The sequence below is a fragment of the Ochotona curzoniae genome, unplaced genomic scaffold (genome assembly GCF_017591425.1).
Source record: "Ochotona curzoniae isolate NIBS_2020 unplaced genomic scaffold, NIBS_Ocur_1.0 contig_2861, whole genome shotgun sequence".
In the NCBI taxonomy this organism is placed as follows: domain Eukaryota; kingdom Metazoa; phylum Chordata; class Mammalia; order Lagomorpha; family Ochotonidae; genus Ochotona; species Ochotona curzoniae.
The window spans coordinates 3,602,917-3,620,177 of NW_024465620.1; the positions used below are offsets into that span (position 1 = coordinate 3,602,917).

General features: G+C 54.1%; 1 protein-coding gene across 1 annotated transcript; it reads left to right on the forward strand.

The window, feature by feature from the left end:
- Positions 1-14,382: 14,382 nt before the first annotated feature.
- Positions 14,383-16,093, forward strand: LOC121155069 (ret finger protein-like 4A-like protein 1). The gene is made up of 2 exons (XM_040978250.1): positions 14,383-14,671; positions 15,393-16,093. The coding sequence occupies exons 1-2, from the start codon at positions 14,383-14,385 to the stop codon at positions 16,091-16,093; spliced, it is 990 nt and encodes a 329-aa protein (XP_040834184.1).
- The last annotated feature ends 1,168 nt before the right edge of the window (positions 16,094-17,261 follow it).

A 17,261-nucleotide genomic window follows, 5' to 3' on the forward strand; every position in this document is an offset into this window, starting at 1 on the left:
CTTGTCCCAGGATGGCGAGCTTGGACTTCAGTCTCGCCCCCCAAAAATATCAAGGTGTGACACCTGGGGAGAAACAAGATGGCCTGGTTACTGCAGAAATAAAGGGAGCACAGTTGAACATCCCTGCCCAGCTTCATCCTGGAGCCGACAACCCCAGTTACCAGCACTGGGGTCCTCCACCCGCAAAGACCTGGCTTGAATTCCAGGCCGCTAGCTTTAGCCAGATGCAGCTCTATTTCCAGCATTTGGGGAATGAACCAGCAAATTGAAATCTGTTTCAAGTAAGGTAACGGAATGTTGGCAAACAGGAAAAACTATGGTTAAACTTTGAATTGTAGTTCAATAAGTCATTGTGTTATTGCAACTCCGGTGCAACCACAGACCAGACGAGGAAGCCACAGCTCACATGGCCCTTGCCCAAAACATTCTCCTAGGACACGATTCTTCTGCTATGGGCGTTTTATCAGGTCACCTTGCAACTTACAGCTGCAACCAGACCATTCTCTAACTTCCATACAATGAGAAACACTCCGTAGAATCCTTACAATTCAATGAGCGGCAGGATATGAAGAGTAGGTGCTAAATGGCAACAAGTGGCAAAAAGTTTGGTTGTAGTCAGTACGTATCAGGCGAAGAACCGTGTCGAGTAAACCAAAATCCTACCATGTTTGGATGGGAGAATCCCAGGACACAGAGAGCGCATCAGAAACAGACTCAACTCAGAGCCCCCTAAAAGGCCAACACTGGGTCCAAACGACTGAGCCCTCCCAGCATCATCACTGGAAGGTCCGCCCACAGAATCCACGAGTGCATGGACAGCAGGCATTCGGTTCAAGTCCAGCTCTGTGCCCCCACGCCAGCTTCCACACAGCAACAGTCACAGCTTAGACCTTGCAGATGCAACAAGCCTGCAGTGCTACCATTTACAGCCACGAGCAGAAGGATCGAGCGACAGTGGGCCCTTCCTTAAGTCTAGATGCAAAATTCCAGTGTATCAAAGATCTGAACGTGACGGCTGAACCTAGGGAACATTCTAGAACACAGGGGCCAAACTTTGTTAGATTTCTTAGTGTAATCCTTAGGTACGATGCAAGGTCACCAGCATGGTCAACAGAACAAAATGATAGACTGGGTTTGGTGGGGGGGCAAACAATTCAATTTTGTGCAAACGACCATACTGGGACGAAAAAGTGACCCATGAAGTGGGAGGAGATATTTGCAAATCCTACACCTGACATACCCAGATTAAAGAGAATTTGTAACACTACAAAAACCTGTCTCAAAATGGGTCAAAAACTCGAGCTGTTCTTTCTCCAGCGGTAATGCAAGTGTCCGGTACGCCCATGAAACACGTACAGCACTCATTGGGAGATGCAGGCCGAAACCCCAGCAAGACAGCTTCACACTCATCAGGATGGAAGTTATCCAACACAAGGTAACAAGTGGTCGTGAGCACGAGCAGAAATTGACCCCCTGAAAATGGCACAGCCACCGCACCCAAGAACGCAGACGCTCCTCGGCCAGCCAGCCAAGGATTCGGCAACCCCTTTTCTTGGTATTTAAACCAAACAGGTTTCCAGGGGGGTGTGTGGACCCTCACACTGTTAGGAGCACTGAACAGTTGCAACGTAGCAGCAACCCACGTGTTCATGAGCCAAGGCTCCCAGAGCCAAGGTCTGCCTGCATTCACTCAAGAACAAAGCCTTCTTACAGGCTGCAACACAGTATCGAGGGTTAGACAACAGGACGAGCCCATGTCATCTGGCTGTGTGTGCGTACCAGACGAGCCAAAACACCCTTTCTGCCTCTCAAATTTAAAAAGCCAGTATTGCCAACTTCACATGTGCAGAAGGCACTCAAATACAGGAAGCAGAACTGGGGTGGACAGGGAGGGGCAGAGGGGGCGACGTTGAGGCCTGCCACTCGAGCAGGATGCGGACTGTAACCATACTGCGGTGTCCCAGTACTGGGAGGTGGCGGTGGTGCTTGCACGTGTCAAGTTTTACACCACTCAAGGGCACACTTCAAACTGACTAAGGCACAAATCTTAAAGGTTGAATATCTGACCTCAGTAAGTTCAAAATGATACATCATTTTGTGTTTGCACACTCTCAGGACATCAGCATGAAGTGTGCATGCCCAGGCTCTGCATACAGAGACTGTATCAGACCATACTATACCCCAGTCACACACTCCCGGATACACTTGATCCTATGTTGAGAACATGGCAAACAGGATCCAGCGTTCCAAAGCTGGAATCATGGTCTTGGCGTAGGCCATGGGCCACCATCCCACATTCAGGGAGACAGCAGTGATGGCTGAAGAGATGGGGGCGCCATCACCCAAGGGGGACCTGGCCGATTTCCTCCTTCCCCCCTCCAGTCCCACAAGAGCCACTGTACATACCTGGGCAGTGAACCAGCACAGCTGGGGAGCAAGCCAGCAGGTGCAAACTGCCCTGCTCACTGATAACTTTGTGAAAGGATCCACGGTCAGGATGGAGGAAACGTATGCCAATCACGCAGTCAATCCTGAATTAGGACCAAAGAGATCAAGGAACTTAGTCACAACAGAAACGACCCAGCAAGAGATGGGCCATGGATGCCAACAGTTTGAAGGGCGAACTACAAATGGTCACCAGACCCCTGCAAGGTCGCCCAGCATCACCAACCAGGGAACTGCACAGGAAACTGCAGTGTGGCATCACCTCACCCCAGTTAGGCTGGACACCATTCAAAAAACAGTTATAACATGTTCTTTAAAAAGAATGGTTATTAAAAATGCAGCTGGCATGATGCCTCAACTGGCTAATCCTCCACCTGCAAGTGTCAGTATCCCCTATGGCCGCTGGTTTGTATTCTGGCTGCTCTGCTTCCCATCCAGCTCCCTGCCTGTGGCCTGGAAAAGCAGTCAAGGACGGCCCAAAGCCTTGGTACCCTGCACCCACATGGGAGAGCTGAATAAGCTCCTGGCTTCAGATCAGCTCAGCAGTGGCCACGTGGGGAGTGAACCACATCTGTGCTCCTCGGTCAGTCTGCCTTTCCAACAAAATTTTAAAAGAACGGCTACTAAAAATGTTTAAACGCTGGTGAGGTTGTGAAGAAAAAGGCACTCTAATGCAACATTGTTAAATGCTAATTGGCGCAACCATTATAGAAAACACGAGTTCTCAGAAAATGTAAAATGCTAACAAGAGTCTGTTCCCACATGAACCAGCTTCCCCACGAGACAAAGAACCAGCTCCACTCCAGTGTTCCACGCAGCTCAAGTCACAGTAAAGACATGCAGCTAACCCACAGGTCCATCCAAACGTAATTATGGAAAATGTGGCAGACACAATAGAACATCCCTCAGCCATGAAAAGGCACGAGATGCCGACACTGGGGACAAAACAGGACAGGCAGGTGGAGAGGGGCTGACAAGCTGACCTTGCTTGTAGACTATACAGTGGAAGAGCCGTGTAGCAGTCACAATTTGGTACTTAGAAGTGTCGTTTCACTGCACAGGTAAATACCACACTGCCAGAGTCCAGCTCCGGAACTCGAGAAGGGGGCGTGGAGGCGAGAAAGGAAAGAAATGGCCCACTAGCATTTTATGATCGTAATGGACAATGCACGAAAGCTGTCCGCTTTATTTATACAGAAAGTCAAACTCTGGCTCAGACACTTCACCTCATGGTCAAGTGGGTGTTTCTAAGGATAATTCTGCCATTTGTTTTACCTAGAAACAATAGAAATTCCTACTACAATTCTTATTCTACAACTTAATCTTGTATCACAAAGAAAAGTGGAACCTAAAGAATGAGGAAAGAATGAAAGCCTAAATACAGGGCCCTTGATTAGCATAAGGTCAATGGGGACAGCCAGGACAGTGGGAATAACAGAAGGCCCTTTACAAGACATTATTATTGACATTAACCTCCAAGCTCACACTGAGTAAAAGGCCAGCCTCACAGCAGCAAACAATGCCTGGATGGATTAGAGTTCTTCTGTAGGGTGGTCCAGTGTCCATGCAAAAGAAGGTGGAGCTGCATTCAGGTGTTGTAGAGAAGTCTGCTGGGCGGGCCCTGCCAAACAGCGGGAAGTTCCTTGCGGCCCTGCCTGCAATGGAACAATACACTTCACCCCTTCCTGTCCCCCACATCCACTGCACGGACCGGCATCCCACAAAGCCAACACCAGCTCGGAATAGTCCAAGCTACTCCAGAAACACCCTCAGGACATCCCGCCTCCTATCAGGGACCCTGGGAGGAAAGCAGGGGACCGTCTGTCCCCAGTGTGGCCAGGCAGCAAGGAGGGGTATGGCACCCCTGTCCCACCTTCAACCCACCATGGCAGAAGGCAGGGCGAGTCTTCCTCTCATCCACCAGAGCCCTGCATGGGCCTGCAACCTGCTCACCCACCAGACCAACGACATGTAAAATAAGGCAACACTCCCTTTCACGTCAGAGTCACTGCCGCCAATCCCCGATTCTTACCGTATTTCAAGGACTAGCATACGCGGACGCACGGAATGTCTGGAGTACAGCAATACTGTACTATTTAATAAAGGAGAAATGCCAGGGTCTCGTTCAACAATTGTAAGCGAAAGGTAAACACAGAAAAAGCCCTAGTAAAATTTTAACTGTGCCTTTTAGTGGAACTCACAAGTAACTTAAACAGCATACTTCATGAATGCCATCTAGCGGTCAGCCATACCCACCCTGGAAGTGCCCGATCTCAGATGCCAACCAGGATCAGACTTTGTTAGCACTTGAATGGGAGAGTGCCTGGCAATACTGGGTGCCGTAGCCTTTTCCAACTTGCCAGCAAGGTCAGTTAAGCCTCTGCCTGTGCTGCTGGCATCCTATACCTGTGCCAGCTTGAATCCGGGCTGCTTTAGTTCAGCTCTCCGCTGGAGTGCCCAGGGAAGCAGCAGGACGGCCCAAGCCTTGGTTCCCTGCACCCACTTGGGAGACCTGGAAGCTCCTGGCTTCACACTGGCCTAACTGGGCATCGTACCCATTCGGGGGATGAGTCAGCACATGGAGGATCTCTAACTCTGCTTGTCAAACAAAAACGTTTAGAAGATGTAACTGGCTGTTAAGGAGAAACTTAGGGGTTTACTGTCTCCAGCGCATGGGAAAGCGGTATTCAGGACGGTTACTGAAGTACATTTCACCAGGACATGTAGCAGGTGGGAACCAAATTACCAGAGCACCTCCAGCCCACAGCCCACTGGTTCCCACTCCAAGCGGCACTTGGACCTGCTCTGTGCACACAGTGCCCGCTGCACAGCTCTGAATGCCGCTGTGAAACGCCAAGTACTGCTAAGGGACAGGTTCACAGGGCACTGCGCAGCCCTGACTGGCGGGGTGCACCCTCTCCCTGTGGCCGAGAGGAAGCCCCTGACACCCCAACAGACAACCGGGCATGAGCCCCAAAGCTTCCACCACAGGAATACAGAGGCCTCCTGGGCTGCTGCCGAGCACACACCCACAACCCCCATGGCCAGGGCACCGGCCGGGGCTCGCGTCCAGGTGCCCACGCGCACTTTGACCTCAGTCCCTGCCCCAGCCCCTGGGTGATGTGCTTGACCCAGTTCACAGAGGGGATCTCACAGCCCCGTCTCCTAGCCCCTCTGCCTCCCTGCCCCAGCCCAGCCCTATGAGCTGCGGCTGCCCCTGAGAAAGCTGCAGCTGGCACAGGCAGAAAAGCATTTAAACAAGACTAGAGACACCTGAGGCCGCTTCCAACTGCAGCGCAGCGCAGCCTGCAACGCGAATCTTCACCATGTTTAACAGCGCAGTTCAGTGGCAAAAGCCAGCCACACCGTGTGCGCACAGGCCCCATCCGCTCCTGTGCAGAACGGACTCATCACTCCACTTGAACTCCACATGCCGAATGTGGTACCCCTGCCATAGCCCCTCGGTCCACCACACCACCTCGCATCTCCGTGCCCCTCGGTCCACCACACCACCTCCCACCTCCGTGCCCCTCCGTCCGCCACACCACCTCCCACCTCCGTGCCCCTCGGCTCACCACGCGAGCTTCCACCTCCGTGCCCCTCGGTCCACCACACCACCTCGCATCTCCGTGCCCCTCGGTCCGCCACGCCACCTCCCACCTCCGTGCCCCTCGGCTCACCACGCGAGCTTCCACCTCCGTGCCCCTCGGTCCAGCACACACACCTCCCATCTCCATGCATCCAGCTACTGCAGGTGTTTCGTGAACCGACTCCAACAGGGCCTGCTCTTCGCATCTGCAGGGGCTCCCCCAGCTGTAGCCCATGCCAGCACTTTGACTGTCACCAAGCTCGAGGCATTTGCCCTTGTTTGAACAGCCCAATCCCGAGGATGCGCACTGGTCCCAGGTGTGGCCACTGTGGCCGCTGCCGCCTCCTCCCCCAGCCCCATCCCTCAGGGGACAATGACAGGATGCTTCCCAAACACCTGAGGCTCGGCCACGGACCGGCCTGACTCCGCTGGCACAGGCACAGCTAACCTCACACCCTGCAGGCCTCGCCGCCTGCCCCAGGCCCACTCTAACAGCTTCCGTGGCCCAGCGGATCAAACACTTAACACCTGCTAGGCCAAAGTCAGCTGGGGCTCCAACTTCTAGTCGGCCAAAGACTATCTCGGAGTTGAGTACTGGCTCATACAACAGGCCTAGCTCCGCTTTCACCCCCTGCCTTTGGTAGCTTCTCACTCAACACCCACTTCTGTCTCTTCCCTGGTTACAAGGACTTCAACCAGAGCCCACGGGCTCCGAAGGAGGGTCCTGCCACTTCAGGCTGTCCAATCTTTGTTTTCCTCCAATACTCAAGGCCCCAATTAAGTTTCAGAACAAAACAAAAAGTAGTAGCTTTGGTCCCTTCCAGAAAAGCGCCATTCTCTAGCCGTACTTGAGCCCCCAACATGCACCTGACTCACCCTCCTCGCAAACTGCCTGGAACAAAGCAAGTGGCTAAGACGACCCTCCCTCTTACCCTCCTTCCTCCTGGACTGCGCCGGAAGACGGGACGCGGTGTCCGCTCTGCCGCTGGGCCCTGCGCCGTGCTGCTCAGCTGGGCACAGCAGTGGAGCCCCAGTGCCCCACACTGGGCTTGCTCTTTTATTAGCCATAGAACTCTCTGCCGTCCCATTGGCTGGCCCGGCCCTGACACCGCCCTCGGCCACGATGCAAGCAAGTGGAGGAGGCTGGCTTTCTGCTCGCAGGTGCCAGCAATCTTCCTCCAACCTGGAGCTGGGTATTTCCATGATGTTACTAATATGCTGCATGTAGGGATGGAATGTGTGGATAGGATGCACTGGGCTGCCCGGGACGCTGCTCCTGGGACCACCCCGTTACAGAAGCTGCTCTGCACCTCTGCGCCACTTGCATGGCAGCTGTTGAAAATGAGAGGCCGCCCATGAGGAAACCCATGGCACGTTCTGGAATAAAGCACTCTGGGTGTCAGCAGCCATCCACCAATATGCTCCTTACTGAATCACAGGTAACCCTCCCACACCTGCGCACTCATCGCCACCATCAGCCTCAGCTGTCACAATTACACGCCTGCAGTTGCTCTCAGGGTAACAGCCTGAGCACCTGGGGTCCTTCCTGCGAGGCCTGCTTGGCTCCCCACTGCCCTTCAACAGAGTGAGGGTTGCCAATCCCCATTCCACAGAGATGTAAGGCTCTAAGGCTGCTTGCCAGCCCCAGTGGGAACCCCTCCTGGAACCCCGGATTCGCATCAGGGGTTCGAGGCGTCCACGCTCCATTTCTGAGCTCCGTCTTTCCTACAAAATTGAGCTGTGTCTCTCTCCAAGACCTTGTCCGGCTCCCTGCAGACATCAGCTGCAAGTATTAGAGCCAGGGGAGGTGCTCCGCACAGCGTGTGAAGTGCTCATGTCCCATGGCAGAGTCCTTGCTCCAGCTCCACTTTCAGCACAGTCTTCCTGACACACACCCTACCGCAAGCAGTAGCCTGGAGCCCAGGGGGAGAGCTGGGCTGGGCTCAGGCTCCAGGCTCCAGGCTCCAGGCCCCAGGCCCCAGGCTCCAGGCTTCAGCCCAGCTCAGCCCAGCCCTAACCATTGCTGGCACTTGGGACATGAACCAGCAGATGGAAGGTCCATCTTCCCACCCTGCTTGAGCTATCTTTGTGTTTCCCATGCCTCTCTCTTTAAAGTTAATAACTGATGCTTCTGAAGTTGCAACTCTGACCTGATGTGCCACTGCGACTGTGCAGCCAGAGCCACATGACCGAGTAAGCTGCATCCTGTTGCTTCCCTTGCCTTACCCTAATGCTGGCTCCCAGATCTGACATAGAAGTGCAACGTGGCTAGGAACTTGAGCTGGACACTCGGTCCTGGTCAGGCCCGGCTAGGAAGCCGGAAGACAGGGCTTGCTCACCCATACCTTCCTGCTCTGCCCTTCTGAGATACCGTCAGGTCATGGAGACCCCTGCTAGCAGCCTCCCTCCATCTGGTCACACCCCAAGACCGAGAGTAGAGGCTGTGTTAGATTTCTGCCCTTAATCTGTTAACTCTGGGCCATGCATTTCACACAGGCACCCTGGAGAGGCGGCCAGGCTCAGGGGCAGACCCCAGCAAGGACTTGGCTTCGAGGACTGAGCATGGGAATCCAGTGAGATGAACGTGAGGATATGGTCACAGGATCGAAGCGCAGGGCCCGGCCTGGAGTAACGCGGCTGCCCTTCACCTTCAGCTGCCCGTTGTCTTCTCCTTTGCAGGGTTCTATCGGAGAAGGTCCATGTCCGGACTGGAGGCTGCGTCGGGCACGGACGCCCATGGTTCTTAACCACCATTAACTGAGTTTGAAAGCCCCAAGGATGGATGCTCTGGGTGAAAGTGCAGGCTCTACTCACAGGGGGAACATGTTTCCAGGCCTGCTGTGCTAGCTCAGTCCGCTGTCTTCCCCTTGCAAACACGGGCATCCCGGGGGGCATCGGTTTGTGTCCTGGCTGCTCCACTTCCCACCCAGCTGCCTGCCCGCGGCCTGGCAAAGCCTGAAGACTCAAAGCCTGTGCCCGTGTGAGAGGCCTGGAAGAAACCCCTGGCTGCAGGCTTCCCACAGACCTGCTCCAGCTTTTGTAACCATTTGGGAAGCAAAGCAGCAAGTGGGAGATCTTTGTCTCTCCTTCTCTCTGTAATTTTGTCTTTCCAATAAAAATTTAAAAATCTTTTAAAACAATCATCTCTGACACCCGTATCCAGGAACACTCCTAATCTGTGAAAGATATCTGAAACTCAGCATCCAGGGCCCAGCGCCATTGCCTAGTGGCTAAAGTCCTCACCTTGAATGCTCCGGGATTCATATAGGCGCTGGTTCTAATCCCGGTGGCCCTGTGTACCATCCATCTCCCTGCTTGTGGCCTGGGAAAGCAGTGGAGGACGGCCCAAAGCCTTGGGACCCTGCATCTGCGTGGGAGACCTGCAGGAAGTTCCTGGTTCCTGGCTTTGGATTGGTCGGCTCAGCACCGGCCTTGCGCTCTCTTGAGGAGTGAATCATCGGATGGAAGATCTTCCTCTGTCTCTCCTCCTCTCTGTATATCTGACTTTGTAATAAAAAATAAACCTTTTTAAAAAAGAAAGAAAGAAAGAAAGAAAGAACAAAAGAAAGAAAGAAAGAAAGAAAGGAAGAAAGAAAGGAAGAAAGAAAGAAAGAAAGAAAGAAAGAAAGAAAGAAAGAAAGAAAGAAAGAAAGAAAGAAAGAAAGAAAGAAAGAAAGAAAGAAAGAAACTCTGCTTTGGGAAAGGCAGTGCTGTTGTCAGTTGACAATTTTTTAAGATTTATGACCCTGGCGCGTTCAAGGCGAGGACTTCAGCTGCTAGGCCATGGTGCTGGGCCCCACGCTGACACTTTTGCCCATGACAGGTTTTCAGCAAACATCCTGGTGCCAGGGGTGTTAGGTACGTGGTCACTGCACTCCCAGAGGCGAAGGACGAACAGACTCAGTCAAGACGTCCTTGAATCGCTCATCACCCTAAAGCTAAGTCTGCGCGAGTGAGAACCTCAGCATAAAACCCCAACCATCTTCTCACGGTTCATCGCTACTGAGAAACTGGGCTTGCAGGCCAAACGGCCTGCGTGACCTTCAGCGGCCTGCGTGACCTTCAGCACTGGGCCCCTTTTCCTATGAACCCAGGCCCGCCCTATTCTGATTCTCAGTGGCTGCAAGTAACTAAGTGGGTGTTTCCCCTAGTGGCTGGAGGCCTGGGCTGTCCGGCCGAGACAGGCAGGGAATGTGTGCTATTTCCCTCACCCTGTGGGCTATTGTGGATTGCCCCCACCTTTTTTTTTTTTTTAAGATTTATTTATTTTTATTGGAAAGGCTGATATACAGAGAGGAGACAGAGAGGAAGATCTTCCATCCCTCCAAAGATTCACTCCCCAAGAAGCCACAATGGCTGGAGCTGAGCCAATCCGAAGCCAGGAGCCAGGAGCCTCTTCCTAATCTCCCACATGGGTGCAGGTCCCAAGGCTTTGGGCCGTCCTTGACTGCTTTCCCAGGGCACAGGCAGGGAGCTGGATAGGAAGCAGCGCCCATATGGTATCCAAGTGCATTCAAGGCGAGGACCTAAACCACTATGCTATTGTGCCAGGCACGTGTGAATTGCCCCTTTTCAAGCTATTGTGCCTGCCATATAAAAACTCTATGAATGTGCTGTTGGGGCCACACTCCAGTGAGGGGTTTTGATCCCTTGCAAAAGGTTGGCCAGTCGGCCAGCTGCCTGCTCTCAACAAAGAACCCAGGCTCGGCTGTGCCGAGCTTGAATAAACCATCCTTGTGCACTTGGATCGACTACAAACTCCTGGTCATTTCTGGAGATCTTAAAATCAGGGCCAAACCTGAGCTAGCACTCAGATACTGGAAATGGCTCTGTCAACGTGCCAGGTCAATGCCCTGCGGGACGAAATACAAGTTGTTCACCAGAGACATGGTTTAGAGGCCAACTCATCATTTCTACCAAAGCCTCACTCAGTTTTCTCTTTTAAGTCTATCATCCCTCTGGGCCCGGCGCGATAGCCTAGTGGTTAAAGTCCTTGCCTTGCATGTGCTGGGATCCCATATGGGCGCCGGTTCTAATCCCGGTGGCCCTGTGTACCATCCAGCTCCCTGCTTGCGGCCTGGGAAAGCAGTGGAGGACAGACCAAAGCCTCGGGACCTGCACCCGCGTGGGAGACTGGGAAGAGCTCCTGGCTCCTGACTCAAGCCATTGGGCCGCTAGGGGAGTGAATCATCGGATGGAAGATCTTCCTCTCTGTCTCTCCTCCTCTCTGTATATCCGCCTTTCCAATAAAAATAAATACATCTTTTTAAAAATCCTTTATTGTAGTAATTATGACGATTCCTAACAATTGTTACTAGCTCCTTTCAAAAAGAAATCTATCGTCCCTTAACGTTTTCTCGTTGACGCCACCCGACTTGCACGGCTGGAAACAACAGCCCAAATAAGTTTATAGCCAAGCTGAGCCTCCTCTAGGTGTTGGTCGGGTGTGGATTGATGGAAATACCCAAGAGGGGCTTCTCGGGAGAGGAAAGGTGTGTTTCTGCTTCCCATGTAGAGGGGACAGCTCAGGATCGGGGCGCCCTGGCCTTTTTGGAAGCTGACCATCTGGGTGCAGAACAATCACAGGGTCCACCAGGCCCTTGGCACAACCTGGAAGTGAAGGATGGGATCGATGTTGTGCCGGAGCATGTTAAGCCTCCGCCTGCATGGCCAGTGTGTCCTGCGGGAGCACTGCTGTGTGCTGACCGCTCCGCTTCCCCTTCAGCTCCTTGCCTGTGGCCTGGGAGGCAGCAGAGCACGGCTCAGGGACTCGAGTCCCTACCACCACACGGGAGACAGATGGGGTTCCTGCATTTGGCCTGACGCAGTCCCGGATGTTGTAGCCATTTGGGGAGTGAACCAGCGGATGGCAAGTCTCTGCTTTTCTCTATGTCACCTCACTTTCCACCACATTCAACAAAATAAAAAAGTAGAGAGACCAGGTGAGACTCACTGATTGACCACAGTCCTATTTACTAGTCAACGCCACGTGTCCAAAATCCTCTCCTGTCCACGTTTGGGAGGGCCACAGTTCCTGCGCTCCAGAACACTAAGCTATGAAGTTTGACCCGCGGGAACATTGGCTCTGCAGCGCAAGCACTGACAGGACAGCAGCTGGCACTCGCAGAAACACCTTTCCTGGGAGATGTCCACGCACCCCATCCCTGGGTGGCCGGCAGCTGGCACACAGACCTCACCACCCACACAGAGACAGTTGGAAACATGATATTTCTATAAAGGTTTTTTAGAGTTATTTAAAATTTTTTTTTAACATTTTACTTATTTTTATGAGAAGGAAAGATTTACAGAGAGGGAAGGAGAGACAGATCTCCCACGTGTGGCTTCACACTCTGCCGAGCCCAGGCAGAGCTGCGTCAGAACGCTCACCTGCTTCTGAAATGCGGCGTGGCAGGGCTCCCACGGGCACTGGAGGTCCTCACGCGGGCAGGGTTTCTCAAGCGTGTGGCAGGGCCCTGCACACCCAGCGTGGGACCCCTCACACGGGGTGGGGGCTCCTCACTCGAGGCCCCAGACTCCTCTTAAAAAAAAAAAAAACAACAAACTGGGAGAATGTCAAGTGAGTTATAAGGCTAGCCTAAGGACATCAACGTTCAAGTTAACCTTATCAGGTTTGAATGGCTTGATCAGTTGGATTAGATTGATGTCCAAATCATTCCACACTGTATTTTAGGACAATTTCATGATGTTCTAGACACTGCTGTTATTTAATGTCAGAATTCTCTGTGGGGTCAGGCCCCCAACCCATGGTGACTGGCTCCACAGGCTCTCACAGTATCCCACCAGCCTGGGTGGGAGAATGGTGTGAGCACCCGGGTGGCAGGCAACGAATCCTAAGGGTGCCAGGTGGAAGGTGGCCGAATGCTTGACGAGATTTTCCATGCTGAACCGCATCCAGGCAGGGGGAAGTCCTGGGCACAGCCCAAATAGTGCCCAGCATCTTGGCACAGTAGCCAAATCCTCTACCTGCAGTGCTGGCAAGCCACATGGAAACCGGTTCAAGCCCTGGCTGCTCCAAATTCCCTCCGGCTCCTCCGTGCCTGTGGCCTGGGAAAGCAGTAGAGGATGGCCCAAAGCCTTGGTACCCCACACCCGCGTGAGATTCAGAGAACGTTCCAATCGGCTCAGCTTGGGCCGTTGCTGCCACGTGGGGAGAAAACCAACAGATGGAAGATCTTTTCTATCTCTTGCTCTCTGTAAACCTGATCTACTTTTCCACTAAAAATAAACAAATCTAAAAAGAAAAACTGTCTCAGGCCGACGGCAAAATGCCTTGATCTAGGCAGAACCCCATCACGTGATTGCACTAGGGAGGGGCCCCTGGGCGTAGACGCAGGGAGGGGCCAGGCCCTTCCTTAAAAGCAGCTTGGAACCCAAGCTACTCACAGAACTGAGCTTTCCTGGGAAGCAGCTGGAGGTCTCTGGAGGCAGAGACCGACTGGGAGGAGGTAAATGGCACCCGGGAACATTTATGTTGATTTCTCAAACTAGAACTCAAGGCCGTGCGGAGACAGAGGCGGGCGGATCCTGCATTCCTGGGGGCGCTCCCCAAAGACCACAACATCCAGGCATCTGCAGCTGGTGTTGCTGTGGGGCTGCCAGGGACCGCAATAGCTGGGCTTCCTCCTGAGGGCCCGCTCCCAGAAGCTGCATGGAAGCTCAGGGCCCGGGTCAGAAGGCAGGCAGGGAGCTCGGGGTTGGAGCGGGGCTCCCCATGCAGCTTCTGCCTCACCAACAGCCAGGGCTACAGGGCTAGGGAATTGGACACAAGCCCAGCAACGTATGCTGCTTTTGTTGCTTTGCTCTTGGTGCTGTGAATGCGCTATGGGGTCCCCCCCACCCGGTCACTAGCAAGGTGAACAGCCAAGGTTGGGGTGTACAAGGTCCGTCCCTAAATGGAGACCAGCGCTGCCCAGCAGAAACACGGGAAGCACGTGTGTAACTGCATGTGCTCCCTGGCAGGCATGTAGGTAAAACCAGTGAAGGTTCACAGTGGACTCCGTCCACGCCCACTTGAGCTTCAAACGCCATCGGGGCTGTTTGCTATGCTCTGCCTTCTTCAAGTGAGTGTTGGGAGATCTGAGCGCAGAAGCCCAGCTTGCCAAGCTTAGTGGGCCACTGCGTGGGAACCACCCTGGAGAGCCTTCTGTGAGGGGCTCAGCCACGCTGCATGAGCTTTAAGAAACATGAGAATGTGGGGGCCCTGTGCCGTGGTTATTTGTGCATAGTTTATGCTTTGCACACACAGGCCTGTGTCTGCCCTGTGAGGGGGCACAGTGCCCGACCCTTCTGCTTGTCCACTAACATGCCTTTTGCCCTAGATCGCCACCATGGCTTACGAGCAAGTACGAGCAGCAGGGACCTGCGGTGCCTGTTCAAACTTGGTGGAGGACCCGGTGTACCTCAAGTGCGGCTATCTGTGCTGCAGGCACTGCCTGGACACCCTGGAGAGGGAGCCTGGCGGGGACGGGTTCCTGTGTCCAGCCTGCCCTGTGGTCACCAAGCCGGATGAGGTCCAGGTGGCTCGCAAGCTGAGAGCGCTGGTAGAAGCTTTCAAGCCGCTACAGCGCCGCCTGCAGACAGTTCTGCGAATGGACCCCAGCCTGCGGGATTTCCAAGGTAAGGATGCACCGTCTACCCACACACAGCCAGCTCCGGAAAAGCAGTTTTGCCAGTGAGACGGCCAGGGGCCCAGTCCCTGTACCGGAAGTTGTCGTGCTTCCTGGACAAGGGGCATCTCAGCTCCTGAGACCTGGGAGGAGCCCATGGGAGGTTTAGGAAGACCCCGTCGAGGCCAATTCCCAGAGCTCGGCATGCCCTGTGGGAGCCACTGGCCGCTGTGACTGCTGGTCCACGTGCAAACAGTGTCCTGGGCACACGAGGACTGCTGAAGTCAGACACGCTGACCACGGCACAGGGCTCCCGTCCCTCTCCTGGGCGCTGACACTCAGGCTAGCTGGGCCCGGGATCTGCGATATGGTTCTCCAGCCTGAACGTCCCTGAAGGCAGATTTGGGGGTTGCAGTCCTGGGGTGTCCCGAGAATCCGGGTTTCTGACGTGAACCCCCCAGGGCTGCTGGTGATGCCGGGTAAAACGGTTTCTGAAAGTAGTCGCAGCATTTCCCTTCCCATTTTTACGCTTCAAGGCCTATCTTTACCAATCCAACACTTGAAAGCAGAGACAAGTCAAGTCCCGCCATGAATGAGAGAGAGGGTCTTGCAGCAGAGACATTCATTCTCTGGGTCCAATGTGACCAGTTAGGAGTGGGACGGAAGCCGGGTGGACTGGAGGAGACGGGAGTCCAGAAGGCACCTGCTGACCTGCTCCTTTCTTTCCACAGTGAACATGACCTTCGATGTGGACACGGCCAACAAGTACCTGTTCATTTCTGAGGACCTGAGGAGCGTGAGCTGTGTGTCTTCCCCTCAGACACGCAGGGAGTGTGCCGAGAGGTTCGACACCTTCATGTGCGTGCTGGGCTCCCCACGCTTCACCTCCGGCCGCCATTACTGGGAGGTGGACGTGGAGAGCTGCCAGGAGTGGGACGTGGGCATCTGCTTGGACTCCGTGAATCGGAAAGGGCCCGTGAGGCTGAGCTCAGAGTGCGGCTTCTGGACTGTGAGCCGGAGAGACCGTGAAGGATTCACCTCCAGCACCGAACCCCCGACCTCGCTCAAAGTGCATCAGCGCCCCCCGACCTCGGTCAACGTGCAGCCGTGCCCCCCGACCTCGCTCAACGTGCAGCCGTGCATACAGCGGGTGAGCATCTTCCTGCACATGAAAGCTGGGTGTGTCTCCTTCCGCAACACCACAGACGGAGAACACATCTTCACGTTCACCGAGCTCCCCACCCGCCGCACGCTGCGGCCCTTTTTTGCTCCTAGGAGAGCACCGGACGGCCAGCAGGGCCTCCTGAGCCTGCCTCCTGTGGCAGCTGGGGGCACTCGGCCCGCCCCAACCCCAGCCCCTCCAGCTCAGGACGAGTCAGCTTCTGTCCACAAGAGCCGCCGCCGCCACCGCCGCCGGAAATGGAAAAAGTGAACAGCAGACATAAGACCTGTCTCTTTCTGTAAATCTGCCTTTACAATAAAATGACTCCTTCCACAGCCTCCTGGCGCGTGAGAAAAACAGAGGGACAGGGGTTCTGTAAGCATTTCAGGCCAGGAATTCCAGGGGGAAGGAACCAGGCCCCAATTACTAGGGGCATGTATGCTTCAACATGCTGTGTTTCCCAGTGCTAGTATTGTGGTGCCAGAGGGCCTTGGTTTTCAATGCTAGCTCAAAATGGCTTTGGCGCTGCACTTCCCTCTGAGTGTGGTGTTGGCAGCATTTGAGAGCCGTACGCTCAATGGGCGTGCAGAGTGACAAAGCTGGGTTTCCTTGAGCTGCTTGTAAAGCTGATGGGGAGTGCTGGCTGAGAATGCCCTTCAACATGCTGTGCTTCCTAGAGCGGAAGCCACCCCCATAGGCCTTTGAAAAGCCTGGTCCCTGCCCTGGTTCACTCCCAGTCTCTGTCCGTGGCTGCCATCTGGCTGACCACATGTGACCCAGTGACCTTGAGTGCTAATTGCCATCTTGTTGATTAGCGACCTCTGCCCCTGAGCCCCACCTCTCCCCCTTTCTTTGTTAAATGGGGCAGGGATCCACAGCCACTGTGTCTGGCTTAGGTTGTCCTCTGGCCGAGCCCAGGAGATGGGCTGGCAGTGATGGGCAGCCAAATCTGCAACCACTTCAGTCAGTAGGGCCACAGTCCTAAAGCACTGTTGAATAAACTGAACAAATTTATTAAAAATGTAGGGAGCAAGGGTGAGTAGAAACTTTCTCTAACCTTGGCCATAGAAACCCTTAACTGTTCTTGCACAGCGCCAGTCCGCCTTGTGGGAGGGAAAAAAGACTGAGGTCCACCCTGCAGCTGCAGGTATTGCCCCCATTAGAGCGCCCAGGGTGATGGCAGGCATAGGTTGGGGGGCCCTGGGGAATGTCTCTTCCCAATATATAATTTTTGGAAGCAACATGGTCAAAATACAATGGACATCGCTGCTCCCATTCAGTACTTTCCCATAGGCGCAGGAGGTCCATCGGTTTGGCAAACCCATCTGGCGGGGGGCAGGAAATCACGTATTCTGTTATAATTTGATTACACAGGACCCAGTGGTGTGGCTGGGGCTAAAGTTCTCACGTTAAACTGGGCACCAGTGCTAATCCTGGC